At 45.0% G+C, this 16,506-nt stretch overlaps 1 protein-coding gene across 1 annotated transcript; it reads right to left on the bottom strand.

Moving 5' to 3' along the window:
* Window positions 1-1,594: 1,594 nt before the first annotated feature.
* Window positions 1,595-3,431, bottom strand: LOC112230598 (potassium voltage-gated channel subfamily A member 10). Its single transcript, XM_024396870.2, has 2 exons — window positions 3,377-3,431; window positions 1,595-3,193 (listed from the first exon to the last, which is right to left on the bottom strand). The coding sequence occupies exons 1-2, from the start codon at window positions 3,429-3,431 to the stop codon at window positions 1,656-1,658; spliced, it is 1,593 nt and encodes a 530-aa protein (XP_024252638.1). The 3' UTR covers window positions 1,595-1,655.
* Between the last annotated feature and the right edge of the window lie 13,075 nt (window positions 3,432-16,506).

The following is a 16,506-nucleotide window of genomic DNA, read 5'->3' as shown; positions in this document are numbered from 1 at the left end:
ACAGAGACTGAAGGGGAAAGTTCCATACTGCTGCCCCGACGAGAGAGACAGAGACTGAAGGGGAAAGTTCCATACTGCTGCCCCGATGAGAGAGAGACAGAGACTGAAGGGGAAAGTTCCATACTGCTGCCCCGATGAGACAGAGACTGAAGGGGAAAGTTCCATACTGCTGCCCCGACAAGAGAGACAGAGACAGAAGGGGGAAAGTTCCATACTGCTGCCCCGATGAGAGAGAGACAGAGACTGAAGGGGGAAAGTTCCATACTGCTGCCCCGACGAGAGAGAGACAGAGACTGAATGGGAAAGTTCCATACTGCTGCCCCGACAAGAGAGAGACAGAGACTGAAGGGGAAAGTTCCAGAACTGCTGCCCCGATGAGAGAGAGACAGAGACTGAAGGGGAAAGTTCCATACTGCTGCCCCGACGACAGAGACAGAGACTGAAGGGGAAAGTTCCATACTGCTGCCCCGACAAGAGAGACAGAGACTGAAGGGGAAAGTTCCATACTGCTGCCCCGACGAGAGAGACAGAGACTGAAGGGGAAAGTTCCATACTGCTGCCCCGACGAGAGAGACAGAGACTGAAGGGGAAAGTTCCATACTGCTGCCCCGATGAGAGAGAGACAGAGACAGAAGGGGAAAGTTCCATACTGCTGCCCCGACGAGAGAGACAGAGACTGAAGGGGAAAGTTCCATACTGCTGCCCCGACGAGAGAGACAGAGACTGAAGGGGAAAGTTCCATACTGCTGCCCCGACAAGAGAGACAGAGACTGAAGGGGGAAAGTTCCATACTGCTGCCCCGACAAGAGAGACAGAGACAGAAGGGGGGGAGGACTCTGGCTTCTATGTTTTGATCTCAATACCAGGACTGGTGTTCAGGCGGACTACATATAATTTAAATATTTTTGTTTCTAGGCAAGTCAGTTCTGAACAAATTCTTATTTACTATGATGGCCAAACACGGACATTGGGCCAATTGTGAGCCGCCCTATGGGACTCCCAATCACGGCCGGACGTGATACTACCGGGATTCGAACCAGGTACTATAGTGACAATATAGAGAATGTAATCCATTACTCCCCTGGTAGTAATGCACTATATAGAGAATGTAATCCATTACTCCCCTGGTAGTGATGCACTATATAGAGAATGTAATCCATTACTCCCCTGGTAGTGATGCACTATATAGAGAATGTAATCCATTACTCCCCTGGTAGTAATGCACTATATAGAGAATGTAATCCATTACTCCCCTGGTAGTGATGCACTATATAGAGAATGTAATCCATTACTCCCCTGGTAGTAATGCACTATATAGAGAATGTAATCCATTACTCCCCTGGTAGTGATGCACCGTGTCACCGTGTCTTCCCACAGGGGGGGATTTTATGTCTTTCTCCCCGAGGACAGGAGAGTCTTCCTCTGTCTCAGTCGCTATCTTCCATAATGGACAGGTCACTCTGTCTGTCCTCACAGTGGATAGGTGGACAGGTAAGTCTGTCTGTGTCTGTCTGTCCCACATTGTCTCTTCTACAGTGTTAGAATAGACAATACCAGTCTATGTATTTCTGTAGAAAGATCAGTCAGTCTCCATAATGTCTCTGTCCCAGTCTGTCTCTTCCACTGTCAGTCTCCATGTCTCAGAGGCCAGTGAGCTAGTTTCTCTGCCAGGTCCCGTTGGTCTTGTTCAGAGAGGTGCTACTCCCATGTTTACTGTCTCCTGAGGCCTTCCTGGCCAGCTCTGCTGTGTCTGCCATTGGCTGCTTGTCCTCTTGCTCCGTCTCCCGGTGGTAGAAGTAGTTGAAGTTGGACACGATGACGGGGACGGGCAGGGCGATTGTCAGCACGCCAGCGATGGCGCAGAGAGTCCCCACCATCTTTCCCCCCATGGTGATCGGGCACATGTCGCCGTAGCCCACTGTAGTCATGGTGACCACAGCCCACCAGAACCCGTCGGGGATGCTGATGAACTGCGTGCTGGGCTCGTCCACCTCGGCGAAGTAGATGGCGCTGGAGAAGAGGATGACTCCGATGAAGAGGAAGAAGATGAGCAGGCCCAGCTCCTGCATGCTGGCCTTCAGTGTCTGGCCCAGGATCTGGAGCCCCTTTGAGTGTCTGGACAGCTTGAAGATCCTGAACACCCTGACCAGGCGGATGATACGAAGGATGGCCAGAGACATTGCCTGGCTGGAGTTCTGGTCCGGGGTGGTGACCAGCTCCGTTACCAAGGTGACGAAGTACGGGATGATGGAGACAATGTCGATGATGTTCATGAGGTTGTGGAAGAAGTCGCTCTTGGAGGGACAAACCACGAAGCGCACAGCCAGCTCGAAGAAGAACCAGACGATGCAGGCCGTCTCGATGATGAAGAACGGGTCGGAGAATGTGGAGGTGATGGTTTTGGGCTTGGCCGAGGGCAGGAATAAGGTCCCGAGGCCGCCCAGCGATTGGTTCCCATCCAAAGGCATCAGATGCGTGACGGTGGTAGGTAGGACGGGGTCCAGGGAGTTTTCCCTGAACTCCGGCAGCGTCTCCAGGCAGAAGATGATGATGGAGATAACGATGACAAACACGGAGACCAGCGCCATGCCGCGTGCCGCGTTGGAACTCTCGGGGTACTCGAACAGCAGCCAGAACTGGTGATACATCTCATTGGTCGGGAGAGGGATCTCCATTTCCTTGATGAAGCCCTCGTCCTCTCTGAACTGCTCCATGGCGTCGCTCCCCAGCTCATAGAACACGATCTCATCAGCAAACACATCCAGTGGAACGTTGGCCGGCCGACGGATCTTCCCTCCTGACTGGTAGTAGTACAGGATGCCATCGAAGCTGGGCCGGTTCCTGTCGAAGAAATACAGGTTCCTCATGGGGTCAAAGTAGTCCACCCTCTTCCTAGGGTCCCCCAGAAGGGTCTCGGGGAACTGGTTGAGGGTTTTGAGCTGCGTCTCGAATCGTAGCCCGGCGATGTTGATGATGACCTTTTGGCCTCCGTCGTCTAGACCTGTCTTGTCCACAAACAGATCCTCACAGCACTCCTTAGCCAGCTGGCTGAAGATGGTCTCGCTCTGCATCTGGGTCTCACTATTAAGCAACTTCTGCCAGTTGGTGATGATGCTGGCACATCTAGGGTGCCCCCTCCTGCTGTGGGCTGGCATGAGGGGCGACTGAGGCACGCCCAAATTATTGGGGGACGGGCATGGGGAGGTGTGCCAAATGTGGGGGTTGTGTGAGGAGGGGCGGTGAGGCTGGGGGGTGGAGGTGTGGTTGGGCAGGGGGGAGGAGAGGTGGTGAGAGCCGGGGAAGGAGCATTGTTCGGGGGGAATGTCGACCGCCAGGGCAGCGGTCTCATCAGGGTAATCTGAGTCCAGTTCATTTTCCAGGCTGCTGTCGATGTCGTCCAGACTCTCAAAGTCCACCATAGCCACCTCCATGGTTTCTGCAGCTGCTGCTGTTCCCACAGTCCCAGAGACCAGGTCCCTAACAAAGACACTTAGCCTGAGGCCCAGGAAATCCAGGTGAGGAGATCCAGGTGAGGAGATCCAGGTGAGGAGATCCAGGTGAGGAGATCCAGGTGAGGAGATCCAGGTGAGGAGATCCAGGTGAGGAGATCCAGGTGAGGAGATCCAGGGAGGGTGGCAGACTTCAGCCCCAGGCCTGGCTGTATGGCCAGAGAGAGAGGTTGTCCTCAGGCTCCTCAGGCTCTAAGGCCCAGAGAAAGAAGCTGTCCTGAGACTAAGGCCCAGAGAGAGAGGCTGTCATCAGACTCTAAGGCCCAGAGAGAGAGGCTGTCCTCAGGCTCTAAGGCCCATAGAGAGAGGCTGTCCTCAGGCTCTAAGGCCCATAGAGAGAGGCTGTCCTCAGGCTCAGAGAGACAGATGGAGGCAGTCTTCAGGGTAACAGGCTCTCCAGCAGTCAACAGATGGTTCCTCACATCTGCTACCCTCTCCTTCTCAAACCTGAAGTGGGGGACCAGGAGAGAAAAAGTAATGCAGTGATTATTGTTATTTAACCTGCTTTGGCAATGTAAACATACAGTATGTATTTTTTATTAGATTTTTTTATTTCACCTTTATTTAACCAGGTAGGCCAGATCACCTTTATTTAACCAGGTAGGCCAGTTTGAGAACAAGTTCTCATTTACAACTGCGACCTGGCCAAGATAAAGCAAAGCAGTTCGACACATACAACAACACAGTTACACATGGAATAAACAAACATACAGTCAATAATACAGTAGAACAAAAGGAAACAAAAAGTCTATATACAGTGAGTGCAAATGAGGTAAGATAAGGGAGTTAAGGCAATAAATAGGCCATGGTGGCGAAGAAATTACAATATAGCAATTAGACACTGGAATGGTAGATGTGCAGAAGATTAATGTGCAAGTAGAGATACTGGGGTGCAAAGGATAAATAAATACAGTATCGGGATGAGGTAGTTGGATGGGCTATTTACAGATGGGCTATGTACAGGTGCAGTGATCTGTGAGCTGCTCTGACAGCTAGTGTTTAGAGCTATATTTTGAATGACTCCAACCTAAGTGTATGTAAACTTCCGACTTCAACTGTAAATATATAAACTGTATTGGAGAGAGAGTGAGAGAGAGGGTTAGAGAGTGAGCCATGTTTGCTGCTGACAGTCCTGCTATCCGCACCAGTTGCTTTAGACTGGCTCTGCTTTCAACTGCTTGACACTGACACCCTGATGCCTGACACACAGACAAAACACCTCCTCCTGTTCACTTGCTATGCATCTGACCTGGTTAGAACAACAGGGAGGAGAGGAGGCAGCACAGGGTCACATATACTACACCTATATATAGACATAGACACAGTATTCAGTATTCCTATACTATACCTATACCTATATATAGACACACACGCACACTAACACACACACACACACACACACACACACACACACACACACACACACACACACACACACTCACACTCACACTCACACTCACACACAGAGACAGAAACAAGTTATATATATATTTTCCCTGTTGTACTTTAACTATTAGCACATTGTTACAACACTGTATATAGACATATTATGACATTTGTAACGTCTTTATTATTTTGGAACTTCTGTATGTGTACTGTTTACTGTTCATTTTAATAGTTTATTTCACTTTTGTTTATTATCTACTTCACTTGCTTTGGCAATGTTAACATATGTTTCCCATGCCAATAAAGCCCCTTGAATTGAATTGAATATATATAGATAGACAGAGAAAGAGATAGTGAGAGAGAGGGATAATTGGGGGGAAATGAAGACAGGATAATTATAGAGAGAAAAATAATTGGAGCAGGGAGAAGTGAGAGAGATAAAGGAGAAAGGAGAGAGATAAAGGAGAAAGGAGAGAGAAAGGAGAAGTGAGAGAGATAAAGAAGAGAGATAAAGGAGAAGTGAGAGAGATAAAGGAGAGAGATAAAGGAGAAGTGAGAGAGATAAAGGATAAGCGAGAGAGATAAAGGAGAAGTGAGAGAGATAAAGGAGAGAGATAAAGGAGAAGTGAGAGAGATAAAGGAGAAGTGAGAGAGATAAAGGAGAGAGATAAAGGAGAAGTGAGAGAGATAAAGGAGAAAGGAGAGAGATAAAGGAGAAGTGAGAGAGATAAAGGAGAAGTGAGAGAGATAAAGGAGAAAGGAGAGAGATTAAGGAGCAAGGAGAGAGATACAGGAGAGAGATAAAGGAGAAAGGAGAGATAAAGGAGAAGTGACAGAGATAAAGGAGAAAGGCTTATGGGGGTGGATATGAGAGAGAGGGGGTTGAGGGAGAAGTGAGAGAGATAAAGGAGAAAGGAGAGAGATAAAGGAGAAATGAGAGAGAAAGGAGAAAGGCTTATGAGGGGTGGATATGAGAAAGAGGGGGTTGAGGGAGAAAGAGAAGAAAGGGATGAAGAGGTGACAACACATTAGTGAGTACCACTTTCCATAGTGGTGGCTGCATCATGTTATGGGTATGCTTGTAATAGTTAAGGACTGGGGAGTTTTTCAGGATAAAAAATTAACTGAATGGAGCTAAGCACAGGTAAACCTGGTTAAGTCTGTTTCCAACATTCACTGGGAGATTCATTCACCTTTCAGCAGGACAATAACCTTAAACATAAGGTCAAATCTACACTGGAGTCGACGAGTTACAGTTTTGACTTTAATCTACGTGAAAATCTATGGGAAGACCAGAAAATGGTTGTCTGGCGATGATCAACAAGCAACTTGACAGGGCTTGAAGAATTTTGAAAAGAATAATGGGCAAATGTTGCACAATCCAGGTGTGGAAAGCTCTTAGAGATTTACCCAAAAAGCCTCACAGTGGTAATTGCTGCCAAAGGTGCTTCTACAAAGTATTGACCCAGGGGTGTGAATACTTACAGTATGTAAATTACATGTCTGTATTTTATTTTTATTAAACTTGCAAAATATTCTAAAAACATGTTTTCACTTTGCCATTATGGGGTATGATGTGAAAAAAACGACTTAATCCATTTTGAATTCAGGCTGTAACAACAAATGTGGAATAAGTCTTAGGGTTTGAGTACTCTCTGAAGGCTCTGTAGGAATGTTGTTTGTGCAATGGTATCTTCTAAATCAGAGAGGAATTGGTGAAACATGAAAATGTTAGCTAGCTAGCTGCAGGAGGTAAGAAACATGTAGCATCTAATTATGGTCCCCTGGAAATACTGACCAACACTTTGGTTCCTACACTGTCAATAATTCCTCCCTGGCTTATTCATTCATTGTCATGGAAAAGAACAACGTATTCAAGGTGCTGCCCACTGTATTCTAACTATACAATAAGAATAATCATTATATTACCATGATTCCAAAAGTTCACAAATTAACTAGGCCTGTTTTTTGTTGTTGTTGCCCATATTGTGCAGGCCACATAACCTATAACATTCACTACATAACATATAGCATCCACTACATAACCTATACCATTCACTACATAAGCTATAACATATAACATCCACTACATAACCTATAACATCCACTACATAACCTATAACATCCACTACATAACCTATAACATCCACTACATAACCTAAAACATCCACTACATAACCCATACCATCCACTACATAACCTATACAGCTAGCTACATAACCTATAACATTCACTACATAACCTATAACATTAACTACATAACCTCTAACATTCACTACATAACCTATACCATTCACTACATAACCCATACCATCCACTACATAACCTATAACAATCACCACATAACCTATAACATCCACTACATAACCTATAACATTAACTACATAACCTCTAACATTCACTACATAACCTATACCATTCACTACATAACCCATACCATCCACTACATAACCTATACAGCTAGCTACATAACCTATACCATCCACTACATAACCTATAACATCCACTACCTAACCTAAAACATCCACTACATAACCCATACCATTCACTACATAACCTATACAGTTTACTACATAACCTATAACATTCACTACATAACCTATAACATCCACTACATAACCTATAACATCCACTACATAACCTATACCATTCACTACATAATCTATAACAATCACTACATAACCCATACCATTTACTACATAATCTATAACAATCACTACATAATCTATAACAATCACTACATAACCTATACCATCCACTACATAACCTATACCATCCACTACTACATACATAAGAAGACATCAAAACTATGAAATAACACATATGGAATCATGTAGTAACCAAAAAAGTGTTAAACAAATCAAAATATATTTGAGATTCTTCAAAGTAGCCACCCTTTGGCTTGACGAGAGCTTTGCAGACTTTTGACATTCTCTCAACAAGCTTCATGAGGTAGTCACCTCACTGTTGAAGTTGAGACTGGTGTTTTGTGGATTCATTCACCAAATCAACCTATGAGCTATGGCATCTGGGATTCACCAAACCAGCATACTTCGTAACACTTGATAATACTTCATAAGCCTTCATAGACACATATACACACACAAGCGCGTATCATCCAGTCTTACCTCTGCTGAGTCCCTAGAGGTTGAGAGTTGGAAAGGGGGAGAGACAGCGAGAGGAAGAGAGAGGGATGTCCCAGTAGACCAGTCTGTATGAGAGAGAGGGATGTCCCATTAGACCAGTCTGTTTGAGAGAGAGGGATGTCCCAGTAGACCAGTCTGTATGATCTGGGATCATGATGGCTAGTCTATCAGACCGGGGTAACCCTAACCCTACCTTACTTTACCCAATAAGAAACTGGAGCAGGGGCACAGGGCACAAGCAAACACACACGCACAGACACACAAATAGACAGACACACGCACAAGCAAACACACACATGTCTTCTCTAAGTAGTCCAGTGTGTCTTCTCCATGTAGTCCAGTGTGTCTTCTCTATGTAGTCCAGTGTGTCTTCTCTAAGTAGTCCAGTGTGTCTTCTCCATGTAGTCCAGTGTGTCTTCTCTATGTAGTCCAGTGTGTCTTCTCTATGTAGTCCAGTGTGTCTTCTCTATGTAGTCCAGTGTGTCTTTCCATGTAGTCCAGTGTGTCCTATGTAGTCCAGTGTCATCTGTGTAGTCCAGTGTCTTCATCTAAGTAGTCCAGTATCTTCTACATGTAGTCCAGTGTGTCTTCTATGTAGTCCAGTGTGTCTTCTCCATGTAGTCCAGTGTGTCTTCTCCATGTAGTCCAGTGTGTCTTCTCTATGTAGTCCAGTGTGTCTTCTCCATGTAGTCCAGTGTGTCTTCTCCATGTAGTCCAGTGTGTCTTCTCTATGTAGTCCAGTGTGTCTTCTCTATGTAGTCCAGTGTGTCTTCTCTATGTAGTCCAGTGTGTCTTCTCTATGTAGTCCAGTGTCTTCTCCATGTAGTCCAGTGTGTTCTATGTAGTCCAGTGTGTCCCATGTAGTCCAGTGTGTCTGATCTGGGTAGTCCAGTGTGTCTTCTCTATGTAGTCCAGTGTGGTCTACGTAGTCCAGTGTGTCCCTATGTAGTCCAGTGTCTTCTCTGTGTAGTCCAGTGGGATCAAGTAGTCCAGTATCTTCTACATGTAGTCCAGTGTGTCTTCTCTATGTAGTCCAGTGTCTTCTCTATGTAGTCCAGTGTCTTTCTATGTAGTCCAGTGTGTCTTCTCTATGTAGTCCAGTGTGTCTTCTCTATGTGGTCCAGTGTGTCTTCTCTATGTGGTCAGTGTCTTCTACATGTAGTCCAGTGTCTTCTCTATGTAGTCCAGTGTGTCTTCTCTATGTAGTCCAGTGTGTCTTCTCTATGTAGTCCAGTGTGTCTTCTCTATGTAGTCCAGTGTGTCTTCTCTATGTAGTCCAGTGTCTTCTCCATGTAGTCCAGTGTGTCTTCTCTATGTAGTCCAGTGTGTCTTCTCTATGTAGTCCAGTGTGTCTTCTCTATGTAGTCCAGTGTGTCTTCTCTATGTAGTCCAGTGTGTCTTCTCTACGTAGTCCAGTGTGTCTTCTCTATGTAGTCCAGTGTCTTCTCTATGTAGTCCAGTATCTTCTACATGTAGTCCAGTGTGTCTTCTCTATGTAGTCCAGTGTGTCTTCTCTATGTAGTCCAGTGTCTTCTCTATGTAGTCCAGTGTGTCTTCTCTATGTAGTCCAGTGTGTCTTCTCTATGTGGTCCAGTGTGTCTTCTCTATGTGGTCTAGTGTCTTCTACATGTAGTCCAGTGTCTTCTCTATGTAGTCCAGTGTGTCTTCTCTATGTAGTCCAGTGTGTCTTCTCTATGTAGTCCAGTGTGTCTTCTCTATGTAGTCCAGTGTGTCTTCTCTATGTAGTCCAGTGTGTCTTCTCTATGTAGTCCAGTGTCTTCTCCATGTAGTCCAGTGTGTCTTCTCTATGTAGTCCAGTGTGTCTTCTCTATGTAGTCCAGTGTGTCTTCTCTACGTAGTCCAGTGTGTCTTCTCTATGTAGTCCAGTGTGTCTTCTCTACGTAGTCCAGTGTGTCTTCTCTATGTAGTCCAGTGTCTTCTCTGTGTAGTCCAGTGTCTTCTCTAAGTAGTCCAGTATCTTCTACATGTAGTCCAGTGTGTCTTCTCTATGTAGTCCAGTGTGTCTTCTCTATGTAGTCCAGTGTCTTCTCTATGTAGTCCAGTGTGTCTTCTCTATGTAGTCCAGTGTGTCTTCTCTATGTGGTCCAGTGTGTCTTCTCTATGTGGTCTAGTGTCTTCTACATGTAGTCCAGTGTCTTCTCTATGTAGTCCAGTGTGTCTTCTCTATGTAGTCTAGTGTGTCTTCTCTATGTAGTCCAGTGTCTTCTCTATGTAGTCCAGTGTCTTCTCTAAGTAGTCCAGTGTCTTCTCTAGGTAGTCTAGTGTGTCTTCTCTATGTAGTCCAGTGTCTTCTCTATGTAGTCCAGTGTCTTCTCTATGTAGTCCAGTGTCTTCTCTAAGTAGTCCAGTGTCTTCTCTAAGTAGTCCAGTGTCTTCTCTATGTAGTCTAGTGTGTCTTCTCTATGTAGTCCAGTGTCTTCTCTAGGTAGTCTAGTGTGTCTTCTCTATGTAGTCAAGTGTCTTCTCTATGTAGTCCAGTGTCTTCTTTATGTAGTCCAGTGTCTTCTCTATGTAGTCCAGTGTCTTCTCTCAGTATTCCAGTGTCTTCTCTATGTAGTCCAGTGTGTCTTCTCTATGTAGTCCAGTGTGTCTTCTCTATGTGGTCCAGTGTGTCTTCTCTATGTGGTCCAGTGTGTCTTCTCTATGTAGTCCAGTGTCTTCTCTATGTCATGCCCTCTTCACGACTGTCTTGGTGTGTTTGGTTCATGATAGTTTGTTGGTGATATGGACACCTAGGAACTTGACGCTCTCAACCTGCTCCACTACAGCCCTGTTGATGAGAATGCTCGGCCCTCCTTTTCCTGTTGCCCATGATCATCTCCTTTGTCTTGATCACTTTGAGGAAGAGGTTGTGATCCTAGCACCACACTGTCAGGTCTCTGAACTCCTCCCTATAGGCTGTTTTGTTGTTGTCAGTGATCAGGCCTACCACTGTATGTCAACAGCAAACTTAATGTTGGTGTTGGAGTCGTGCTTGGCCATGTAGTCATGGGTGAGCAGGGAGTACAGGAGGGGACTGAGCACGCACCCCTGAGGGGCTCCCGTGTTGAGGATCAGCGTGGCAGATGTGTTGTTACCTACCCTTAAGACCTGGGGACGGCCAGTCAGGAAGTCCAGGATCCAGTTGCAGAGGGAGGTGTGTAGTCCCAGGGTCCTTAGCTTGGTGATGAGCTTTGAGGTGCACTTTGGTGTTGAACGCTGAGCTGTAGTCAATGAATAGCATTCTCACATAGGTGTTCCTCCTTGTCCAGGTGGGAAAGGGTAGTGTGGAGTGCAATAGAGATTGTATCATCTGCGGATCTGGTGGGGCGGTAGGCAAATTGGAGTGGGGTCTAGGGCTTCTGGGATAAAGGTGTTGATGTGAGCCATGACCAAACTTTCAAAACACTTCATGGCCACAGATGTGACTGCTACGGGTCGGTAGTCATTTAGGATTGTTACCTCGGTGTTCTTGAGCACAGGGACTATGGTGGTCTGCTTGGAACATATTGGTATTACAAACTCGGTCAGGGACAGGAATAAGGATATCTTATAGGCGTCCTGATAATTGTCCCGTTCCTTGAAAGCGGAACATTAGCTCGATGCGGATGTTGGCTGTAATCGATGGCTTCCGGTTTGGATATTAACATACTGTCACTGAGGGGACAGAATCATGCAGTGCTGGTTTGCGGGCGTGACCGAGTGCGCACTCTTCGTTGTTTTTCCTTTCTATTGAATACTCTATTGTCCTGTTGAAATATTATCGATTATTTAGACAATTGACAACCTGAGGATTATTTAGAAACATCGTTTAGCGTGTTTCGACAAACTTTACCGGTACTATTAGGATGTATTCGTCTGTATGTTTTGACCGCCTTGGAGCCAGTGGATTACTGAAAACGCGCCAACAAAACTAGGTTTTTGGCATATAAAGAGGGACTTCATTGAACTATACAAACATTTATTGTGTAGCTGGGACTCTTGTGACTGCAACCATATGAAGATCTTCAAAGATAAGTGATTAACACTTGTATTTTTTTTAATGAATGTTTATTATGAATTATTTGGTATTTTAAATAAGGCGCTCTGAAATTTCCCCGGATGTTGTCGAGATGGGTCGCTAGATAGATAAATAAATACAGAATGGGGATGAGGTAGTTGGATGGACTATTTACAGATGGGCTATGTACAGGTGCAGTGATCTGTGAGCTGCTACAACAGCTGGTACTTAAAGCTAGTGAGGGAGATAAGAGGCTCCAGCTTTAGTGATTTTTGCAGTTCGTTCCAGTCATTGGCATTATATAATACATATCACGTATCGAATCTAGATAAGGGACATGTAACAGGTGTGTGTGTGTGTGTGTGTGTGTGTGTGTGTGTGTGTGTGTGTGTGTCTAAGAGCGATCAGATAGATTACAAGGTACTCAAGCCCCCTAGACTGGAACGCAAAGATTAGGCCTCTCCATGCTTGACTCACTTACTGTAGCACTCTAAATACTTAATGTTTAACAACTCCATTAAAGAGGCTAACATGAGAGAGATAGGGAGAGGGAGAGAGACAGAAAGAGACTGAGAGAAAGAGAGAGAGTGAGAGAAAGAGAGAGACAGAGATTGAGGAGAGAGAGAGAGAAGGAAATAGAGGAGTGTGAAAGAGAGGAGACGAGAGAAAGACAGGAGATGAGAGTAGGAAAGATACAGTGAAGGAGAGGAGATGAGAGATATGGTGGAGAGAAGATGAGGGAAGGAGAGATATGGTGAAGGAGAAGATGAGAGAAGGAGAGATATGGTGAAGGAGAGAAGATGAGAGAAGGAGAGATACAGTAAAGGAGAGGAGATGAGAGAAGGAAAGCAACACGTAGGTATCAACTGTGTGCCTGTGTGTGCATTCACTCACGACACAGTTTCCCCTCTTAAATACTATATTACCTCACATGGGGATGGGAGAGTAAATCCTGACCCCTACTTAGGGAGAAGTTGACCCCCCGGTTGACCTCTGGAGAGGGACAGGTCAGCCTGTTACTATAAAGGTCACATGATGAACAGCCTGCTGAGGTTGTGGACTAGTTGTCCTTTAGGTTACAGAGAGCTGGTAGTCCCATCCACCAAACTACCAGGTGGGTGGTATAGAGGGGATGGACTAGTTGTCCTTTAGGTTACAGAGAGCTGGTAGTCCCATCCACCAAACTACCAGGTCGGTGGTATAGAGGTGATGGACCTGCTAGTTGTCCTTTAGGTTACAGAGAGCTGGTAGTCCCATCCACCAAACTACCAGGTGGGTGGTATAGAGGTGATGGACCTGCTAGTTGTCCTTTAGGTTACAGAGAGCTGGTAGTCCCATCCACCAAACTACCAGGTCGGTGGTATAGAGGTGATGGACCTGCTAGTTGTCCTTTAGGTTACAGAGAGCTGGTAGTCCCATCCACCAAACTACCAGGTGGGTGGTATAGAGGTGATGGACCTGCTAGTTGTCCTTTAGGTTACAGAGAGCTGGTAGTCCCATCCACCAAACTACCAGGTGTGTGGTATAGAGGTGATGGACCTGCTAGTTGTCCTTTAGGTTACAGAGAGCTGGTAGTCCCATCCACCAAACTACCAGCTGTGAAACAGGGAATGGACTCAGGGGGTATGCTAATTTGGTATAGAGCAGACCTAACTCACTCCATTAAATTAATCAAAACAGGAACATTTTTCATTTGGCTAGAAATTCAAAGGAAATTATCTTAACAGAGAATCATTTCCTCCTATGTGCTACCTATATCCCCTCACTAGAATCCCTGTACAACAGAGACAAATGTCCTCCTGTGTGCTACCTATATCCCCCCACTAGAATCCCTGTACTTTAATGAAGACAGCTTCTCCATTCTGGAGGGGGAAATAAATCATTTCCAGGCCCAGGGACATGTACTGGTCTGTGGCGGCCTAAATGCCAGAACGGGACAAGAACCTGACACCCTCAGCACACAGGGGGACAAACACCTGCCTGGAGGTGACAGCATCCCCTCCCCCGTATGCCCCCCTAGACACAACTACGACAACATAACCAACAAAAACAGGTCACAACTCCTGCAGCTCTGTCGCACGATGGGTATGTACATAGCTGGTAAATTTGCTCTGGCTATCTACTCCAATTTCAGACCACCGGTAAGATAGTCTAGCTAGCTACATTTTCAGATATTACACATTTCTAAATGAAACTATACAGTGGTTTTATTTCAAGTGTACTGTTAGCTAGCTAACGTTAGCTGGCTGGGTTGCTAGCTAACGTTATGTGTATGAATCTTACTCTTTGTATCTCAGACACATTTGCTTGACTAGTTAAAGCCGTAGAACTGTCATATATATATATATATATATATATATATATGTAAACATTCATACACATAGCTCATATATTATACAGTGCCAAGCCAAACCGCCTGACTCAAGTCATCTTACCTACCCCTGTTAAAACAGGAACTAGCTCACACAGCCAGCAATAAAACTACCCCCCTAACACTATCCCCTCAGCTTTGTTGTCTCCCGACCCCAGGAAACAAAGACATTCCATCGCACACATACACCCAGCCATAAAACTGACCCCCTCTGCTCTCCTGTGTCAGATTTCCTGATACACAAATGTCTCCTTGTATAAACACACATCTCACCCCCTCTACTGGTCAGGGAGCTCAGAGAACAAGACTCTGCTATGCACCAATGGGGCCCGCTCTGGCTAGAGCAAGGACCGCCTCCAACCCTTTGTGACCAGTCAGAAGACCAAAACGACAAGACTCCACCTACTTTATTCTATGTATAAAAATGAATGTAACCTTTGTATAAGGCCTCTTTTTCACCTGACTCCTTGCCGAGTTATATGAACTAGATCCGTGCACGTAAAACTGCGGGACAAGATATCTTTGACTCATTAAAACTGTCTTTTGTTACAACTGAAATCCACTCTGTCCAGCGTCCGTGATTTGGTCTCAACTCTCCAATATATAAACACTAACAGAACCTGCTTGGTTAGCTACCTGCAGATTCATGCAGGGTAGTAAACGTCATGAGATGTGATTATGGTCCATTGTTTAGCTAGCTAACATAAACTCACCCCACCCCAACTAGTCAAGCAAATTCTACAAGCATTTCACTACACTTGCATTAATATCTGCTAACCATGTGTATGTGACAAATAAATTTGATTTGATTCCGTACAAATGTGGGTAACCGTGACATTCAAACGAGGCTACAAAGAAAACGAATGGGACTGTAGCGACTGTGTTGACGTCAAAATCGGGGGTGTGAACTAGGTTTCTATTCAAGCGTTGATCGACATGATAATGACTCTATAGTATTGGAGAAAAGTTGAGAAAACTGACCCTCCGTTACATCTTGACGTCATGTCGTAACGTACAGCACACATACAGCAACTATTTCTGTCTTACAATCTCTCTCCACCAGGTGTAGCACTTCTCTCATCCTTTAAAAACAAGAAATGGACAGTGATGGGGGTCAGGGGGGGATACCTAGTCATTTTTTTCCATCATCATTGCATGCGATCATCATTCTCAAAGCCGCTGTTTACTTCTGAAGATCACTTTAGCACTGCCCTAAAAACCCGATTCAAATTCGACACAAACCTTTAAATAGGTATGTAATGACGCATTATATAAACTCTTTATAGAGTTTTATTTACATTTTAGAGGCGATAAGGTGATAAGTTGGACAGTTTGAGTGAAAAAAAGCCATTTTCCCACACGACATCTCTCCTTCTCACTATCATGCAGTAGTTTCGCTTCCCCACCCGCCATTTTTAAAAAGACCCGTTGGGGCTCATTGCCTGCTTGAATTATGCAGAAACGGGCAGCGTTTAGGTCATTTATTTTGTTGGAAAGGGGAGAAATTGTGCTTTACATTTACATGTATTGACATTGTATTGACATTACAGTTGATCTGGAAGTATTACGTTTTTTGGGGCGCTAAAATAAGGGCAATTGAACGGACCAAGGCGATGTACGTGTTTACGTGAGTTTATGTTAGGTCCAATGTTTAGCTAGCTACAATTTAGACAAAGTATTTTCATTTCAAGTTAGTGTTCTGTTAGCTAACAAGCTAATGTTAACTAACGTTAAGTCATGCGTTGGATTCATTGTTTACCTAGCTAGCTATCTAGCTACATTTCTTAACAAAAGACTCTTGTCTTACTGTGCCAGAGCGCAGATTAATTTATTAACTTTGAATATGTCCGTTGTCAGTAAACGTCGGCAACAAAGCGTAATTAAATTGTTGCCAGCAGCAGTGTTACAGTCACCAACGCTCTGGATAACATGAAAACTGCCTAACCAGCTCTGCTAGGGGGAGTAAAATGGTCAGAGTGGGGTGTTCTCTCATTATGTGTCTGGAAGTAGCTAGCCAATGTTAGCCAGTTAGCTTGGGTGCTTAACTGTTGTTGTGAGGTCAGAGCTTTCGGAACAACCTTATTGGTCAGAGTG

The sequence above is a fragment of the Oncorhynchus tshawytscha genome, linkage group LG16 (assembly GCF_018296145.1).
Source record: "Oncorhynchus tshawytscha isolate Ot180627B linkage group LG16, Otsh_v2.0, whole genome shotgun sequence".
Lineage (NCBI taxonomy): Eukaryota > Metazoa > Chordata > Actinopteri > Salmoniformes > Salmonidae > Oncorhynchus > Oncorhynchus tshawytscha.
This window is presented reverse-complemented; position numbering and strand designations above follow the sequence as displayed.